The following is a 6,859-nucleotide window of genomic DNA, read 5'->3' as shown; positions in this document are numbered from 1 at the left end:
ACATAAATCTTGATTATCCATTATACTTTTTTAAAGGCCATATCTAATATACAATTCCAATTCTAAGGCGTTCCAATGTAATTTGTTAAACATGAAAATATCCTCAACTATTGCTCTAAAATCCTATCCCCGAATGAGGCATGTTAGAAAAGATTATTGATCCATTGTACATAGACCATCAGTAAATAAAGGCTAATAAACCATCGGAACTAAGAGCATGGGAGCCCCAGGATTAGAATTAGAATTGGAATTGGAATTGGAATTGGAATTGGAGGTTGCTAAATAGGTCCACACAATTTTTTTAAGTAAATAATGTATTTAGTGAGGTGAAATCATTGCTTTTGTCTTTCACATTGAAAGCACTCTTATTAATTCGGGGCATTGCAGTTATTACAAAAATGGCAGGGCTATGAGTTGGAATTATTTCTTCAAGGGTGCGTAAAAGGAAAACCCAAAATTACCTCTTCTTCCTATGTAACAAAAGGAACGCAGGTTGAGGAAGGAACTCTTCTCTATGCACCCTTTTCCCCTTATTATATTAACAAAACAAATCAAAAATGAAAGAATAAGTATCCGCCCTTCTTCTATCTCCTCTCCGTTCAGTCTTTTCACCATCAGGAAGTAAGAGCAGAGGGAAACAGAGACGAGAGGTGCAGTTGCATTAGGGTTTGCAGAGAGAGACGCCTTTGGCCATGGCTTTTTCTTAGCCCCAGAGACACAGAGAAATGGCTGTAAGCTTTGCTTATCCCCTTTTGCTGACCCTAATTCTCTCTCAATCCCTTCACTCGTGGCCTCCCGCTGAAGCCATTAGACCCTCTTATTTTCCGGCGCCGTATCTCTCAAAATTCCGGCAGGCACCTTTCTTCATTAACGACGGCAAGTGTCCCGTCTCCGGCCAAAAATCGCCAGGAATATGGAACCCTTCTCTTATCCACATTGCCCTAACCCTAGACACCGCCTACCTCCGGGGCTCGATCGCGGCCGTCCACTCCGCCCTCTTCCACGCCGGATGCCCCGAGAACCTCTTCTTTCATTTTCTCGTCGCCGAAACTTCGCCCCCCGAAATTTCGCCATCCTTCGTGAAAGCCCTCTTCCCGACCCTAAATTTCAAGTTCTACCCCTTCTCCCCAAAAATCGTCAAGGACCTCATTTCCTCGTCCGTACGCCAGGCCCTGGAGCAGCCATTGAATTACGCGCGCAATTACATCGCCGATCTTTTGCCGAATTGCGTGCGCCGAGTCATTTATCTGGACTCTGACCTCGTCCTGGTGGATGACGTGGACAAGCTATGGCGGGCCCCGCTGGCCGGGAAAGCCATAGGCGCCCCGGAATACTGCCACGTCAACTTCACCAAGTATTTCACGCCGTCGTTTTGGTCGGAAAAACGATTTTCCGGCGTCTTCAGGGACCGCAACGCCTGTTATTTCAATACGGGCGTTATGGTGATCGATCTGGACAAGTGGAGGCGTGATGGTTACACGTGGCAGATCGAACGGTGGATGAGGGTCCAGAAGGAGAAGAGGATCTATGAGCTCGGATCTTTGCCCCCGTTTTTACTGGTATTCGCCGGAAAAATCGAGGGCATTGAGCACCGGTGGAACCAGCATGGGCTGGGTGGGGACAGGGTGACCGGCAGCTGCCGGGATCTTCATCCGGGCCCGGTTAGCCTCCTGCATTGGAGCGGGAGTGGGAAGCCTTGGCAACGGTTAGATGCCGGTAACCCTTGCCCTCTTGACCGCCTGTGGGCGCCTTACGACCTGTACGGGCCCTCGAGGCCGTACAGTCTCCGGTGAGCCATCTATTTTCTTGGATTCCTTTTTTCTTTTGTTTTCTGCTGTTTCTCTTCGCGAAGAATGACTGATACGGTCCCCTCCTTTTCTGGTAATGACCCTTTAGCACCCCAATCCTGTTTGCCTGCCGTGTGACCATTATGCCCCTGAGAAACCCTAGTTCGTGTGATGGATGGCTTCTGATTCCGGGGGGTATTACCGACATTTAGTTTATATGAACGGTGTGATTTTCAAGGAATACAGGTCTACTATTTCAGGAATATTAGATCGGGCGTGTGGGTCATTTGTAGAAAAGAAAAGGGGCATTTTAGGCATAGTTTGGACATATTCCATATTTTTACTACATTGGGTTGATTTACCCGATTGTTTCGATGGGGGAAATTGACGGCGATTGTTACGCCGATTATGTCACATGGTGGAAATAAAATTTAGTTAGTAGTAGAAATCAGCCATGTTTGGCCACATTTGTTATTTATTTCCGAAATAAATATTCAATGCTACAATTGATTTGTTTTCTTTTCTTTTTCAGTGATCATTGAAGTTGTGGGTTGGAATGGACTGTTTATGTGCTGTGCTTGTTCTTTTATTATTTGGCTTGTATGAAATGGAATGGCGTCGCTGTCATCACTGTAAATGCTTTCTAAGTCAGAACCCTTCAAATTTGAGAAAATTAAAGACATTTCCAAATGCTGCATTATAATTTTAGATTTATGAGGTTCATATCTCAATATTAGGCCTCACATGTAGTAATAAAGATATGGGACTTGTCCTCGCTGCCCGTTATAGAGTAGAATGGCCAACTAAGATTCGATTAGCTGACTCCAATGAAGATTTGTTTAGCGGACTCCCATTAGATGGAAATATGTTATGAAGATGATGATGAATGACATACTAGGATTTATGTAACCAATTTCAATTAGTTGCCTGTGATATCCTGGGTCATATGGGTCGGAAGAAATTTATACAAAGGGGCCCCTTTTTTCATTTTTTTTGGTCATTTCTCATTTATGCAATTTGGGTACCCTCCACTGAAAATGTAAAAAATATGTTTTTATTTTTGGGTGTTAGAGGAAGCTCTATGCGGTCTGGAATTTATTTGTTTTAATAAATTATTAGATGAAAAACTTAATATTCTTTTGTTTTTTACAAATGTAAGTCTATGAAGGTGTTTTTCCCTGAAGTTTCCTGTTTTTAAGTGGACCCAACAGTAAAAAAAGTTCTACGCTGCATGATATATATTCTTTATAAATTATTAGATGAAAAACTTCATATTCTCCTTTTTACATTTGTAGTCTATGAAGGTGTTTTACCCTGAAATGTCATGTTTTTAAGGGGACCCAACATCAAAAAAGCTCTACGCCGCATGATCAAAAAAGGAAAATGGTTTGATAGGGCAAAATAGGTAAAGCCTCACCTCATAAGTCTTTTTCACCTCATTGATTTGTCAAAAAAAACCCTCTACCCCATCTTAGGTCCTTAAAAGTATTGATATTTAGGGCCAGAATGTTAATCCATCAGCTTGTCCGGTGTTGTACATCTCACCTCTTTTCTAGAGGCTTGAAAACAATTTCCGGTCGCCCCGACAAGTTTTAAGGCTAGAATGTTAATCCATTAGCTTGTCCGGTGTTGTACATTACTCTCACCCAGTGGTTTAAAAATCGGATCGGTGACCTGCATTGGGCATCTCAAAAATCCATAAGGATCGACAAATCAACGATCCGGATCGAGAATAGGTTGAATCGGTCGGATTAAACTTTAAAAAAAATCAGAAAAAATTATTAAAATTCATTATAAATGTTGTTTTTTAGGAATTCAATAAGAAATAAGGGTACTCCATTAAGAATTTTCATTTTTTTGCATGAATATGTGAATATTGATATGTTCTTTCCCTGCATGAACTACTATTTACCATTTAATTTACATCACATAAAAGGATAAACATAGAATTATCATGGATTAAGTATATCATCATACATGGACTACAATAAAGAATATAATTCGTAACATACGATCTAAAAATAAAATGACAGACGACGTCGTTCTTCATCTTAGTCACGCTGGTGCCATTGATTGAATTCGCGTGACAATTTATTGACTCGTTCTAAAAACGAATCATCCAAATTAGTGGGCACCCGACTATACTGTGTTAGTATTTTGTTGTAGTCTTAATCCAAAATCCTCGAAGCTTGTCCATCATTCATGCTCACTTACACTATCGTGCTCATCATTACCTTCTTGTTGTTGGGACTCGATATGTGAATAATTTGGCTGGGATTGGGTGGCTTCAGAATCATCATCTCTCTCATTTTCCCTTAGACCTTTTTCCCACTCTTCCTCTTTGGGTGCAATATTACCGACGTCTCCGACAAATTGTGGATATGTTGGCGGGCTGCTTCCTCTTTCATGCAGTTCATCACCTTCTGCAAGATTTTCCTTACTAATAGCCTCAAGGGACACTCTCTTGTGCAATATTGGTTCATCTTCTTCTACTACCCATTGTTCTTTCTATGACAAATATTGTGTCCAAGTTTATCGGCCCATAATCTTCAAGCTTCCTTCTTATTTGTCACTCTCGGAGATTTCAGTTGTAATGAACGTAGACTAGTTTACAAAGCTTCTCTGAAGCGAGTCGATTCCTTCTAGTAGTGTACAACCATTTGAACGTACTCCAAATTCGCTCGCAGCGAGTAACAGACCATGTCTACGAGAGCACCTTGATTGTTATCCTTTTTAGGTAAGGTGCATCAATATCATATATCTCCCATCATTTAGCTGGATTAAAATGAAAAAAGCATGGTAAAGGGCAAGGACAATTCATAAGATTAATATATGAATGAACAAAATATTAGTTAGGGGATAACCTGGATCTATTTTAGTTCGAGAATTCCTGGTAAGTCTAGTTTTGAAGGATCCTATAGCATCCCTATACATAGCAAGCTAAAACAAAATATTTCGTTTTAGTGCATTATTCCTCACAAATATAACAACTCAATCAAGTTCTGACCCAAATATTAAATAATACATTTTGCATTGCTGCTACCTGGTTTCGATGGCTTCTCTCCAACCTGGCAATAATGTATCTGACCCCTTCCATAATATTGTGGGGAAGTTCAGGTATCAAATAGAAAATTTTGGGTTGAAGTAGTAACCTAAAAAATATATAGATAGATAAATGTCATTTAAAATTTCATAAAAAAATAATTTAGAATGAAACATTCTAATGATATAAATATACATTTACCTGCATAATAAATTGAACGTTCAAATTTGGTGTTCCACCTTCTTTCTATAATCTCGATCACTTTACTAGCAAAACTACACTTCTCCTCAATAGTTGATTTGACCCTCTCGATACCTTCATAAAGGATGCCTATGGTAGCTTTCTTGTCAACACCCACCATTCTTAACACCGTGACCAAAGGGGTGTGACCTCTACGGTACTGGAACATCCTCCTATTTGAGACTATGCCGTCTACTTTAGCCCGGTACTGGACTTCGAGAGGCGGTCATTTAACCACTCTTCACTGGTAAACAATATCTTTACTACACCTTCAGATTCCCGAATGGAGTCCATAGCCAAATAATCTATCGCAAAGCAGGTTATGGCATACCTGATTATCTCTTTTTTTTTAGACTGTTCTTTAAAAAAAAATAAAATTTTAAAATGATTGTATATAAATCTTGACACCAACCTCGCTTCTTGTAAAGTCTCCTTCACAATTTTGATCTCACCGATCTCCTCTAATATAAAATCGATACTATGTGCAGCACACAGGGTCCATACTAGATGTTTCTTCCTATCCATCAACTTGCTACCCGCAGAAACACATGCACGCGCATTGTCCGTAATAAACTGGACTAATTGCTTATCTCCGACCTCCTCCACTATCTGATTATATAGTCGTACGTAGAATTTGCATCCTTCTTCGTCCTTGATACGTCTTTGCTAGACAAAAAAGCTGTACTTTTTGGGGAATAGGCCAAGAAGTTTAAAAACTCTTTTTTGCTAACTTTATTCAACCAACCATCACTCATGAGAGTAATGCCTGTTCTTGGCCAACTCTGTTTATATTCTTCAATCTACTTTCTAACTTCATCCACCGCTTCATCCAATATTGGCCCACTGAGCTCATATGTCGTTTAGGGTTTTATCCTGGGCCCGGCTCTCCGGATTACGTTGACCACATGTGGAAAATATGGGCTATTGGCTGCATCAAAGGGGATTCATTTATCGTAGAACCATTTACCAACATATCTGCCCAACATGTTTCTCATACCTTTCACCATGCCTTTGAGGGTCATCTGTTCTGACTTAGGCTTTGAGAGAAATAGGTCTATACGACCATCACCTGCAATACTGACACTTCTAGATAAGCTAAAAACAATTTATTCAACGTGTGATTCATCTTGATACATATTGCCACCAACCCCTCCATACATATTTGAGCTGGGCCCGCCATACATGCTCGAGTTGGGCCCACCATACATGCTCGAGCTGGGCCCGCCATACATGTCTGAGCTAGGCTCACCATGCATGCCAATGTCATAACCACTAGGCATTCTAAACCCGCATTCCCTCTGGTATATTTCCTGTAAACTCATTCTTGTGGCCATCTCCAAGTCATTATTATATTGCTCTTCTGGATCATTCCCGCTTGATGGAGTATATCTCCTCATCCATCCTCTGCTTTGCAATTTTTTTACCTTTGGTTGCCTTGAGAAATGCCGCCATCTGCTTTCTTACATTATTAGGGACACTATTGTACACATAAACATCTCCTTTAACCTCTGCCAAGTGTTGCTTGAACCTATGTACCCTACTACTTATCACTCTTTGACAGTAATTACAAATAATTTTGTCTTTTTTGTTGAGATCAAGTCTGACCCCATGTTGTCATGCAGGGTCTTCCACAGATCTTGCCATGGTTCAACTGTTTTAATATGTAAATGGTTAAAAATTAACCTGACAGTTCAACATGAAAAATAATCACCATCTGTAGTGATAATATGTAGGGGTAGTTCATAAAGTTATATTTGTTGTTAATGCAAAATATTTTATTGACAAAAAT

The 6,859-nt window shown here is 40.2% G+C and overlaps 1 protein-coding gene across 2 annotated transcripts; it reads left to right on the top strand.

Moving 5' to 3' along the window:
• Positions 1-472: 472 nt before the first annotated feature.
• On the top strand, positions 473-2,487 carry LOC18432496 (putative galacturonosyltransferase-like 7). Of its 2 annotated transcripts, none has more exons than XM_006842604.4 (2): positions 473-1,789; positions 2,320-2,487. In XM_006842604.4, exons 1-2 carry the CDS (start codon positions 726-728, stop codon positions 2,327-2,329), a joined length of 1,074 nt encoding a protein of 357 aa, XP_006842667.2. In that variant the 5' UTR covers positions 473-725; the 3' UTR covers positions 2,330-2,487. The 2 variants fall into 2 exon arrangements, with proteins under 2 accessions (XP_006842667.2, XP_088713296.1); XM_088857170.1 differs by lacking the exon at positions 2,320-2,487 and adding an exon at positions 1,897-2,311.
• The last annotated feature ends 4,372 nt before the right edge of the window (positions 2,488-6,859 follow it).

The sequence above is a fragment of the Amborella trichopoda genome, chromosome 13 (assembly GCF_054954075.1).
Source record: "Amborella trichopoda isolate Santa Cruz 75 chromosome 13, AtrichopodaSantaCruz75HAP2 v2.0, whole genome shotgun sequence".
Taxonomy (NCBI): Eukaryota; Viridiplantae; Streptophyta; class Magnoliopsida; order Amborellales; family Amborellaceae; genus Amborella; species Amborella trichopoda.
This window is presented reverse-complemented; position numbering and strand designations above follow the sequence as displayed.

Excerpts from the sequence above, each read along its gene's own strand:
- LOC18432496 (XM_088857170.1), top strand. The coding sequence starts at position 726 with ATGGCTGTAAGCTTTGCTTATCCCCTTTTGCTGACCCTAATTCTCTCT. Across the intron at positions 1,790-1,896 it reads TCGAGGCCGTACAGTCTCCG|CACCCCAATCCTGTTTGCCT; the intron begins GTGAGCCATCTA and ends ATGACCCTTTAG.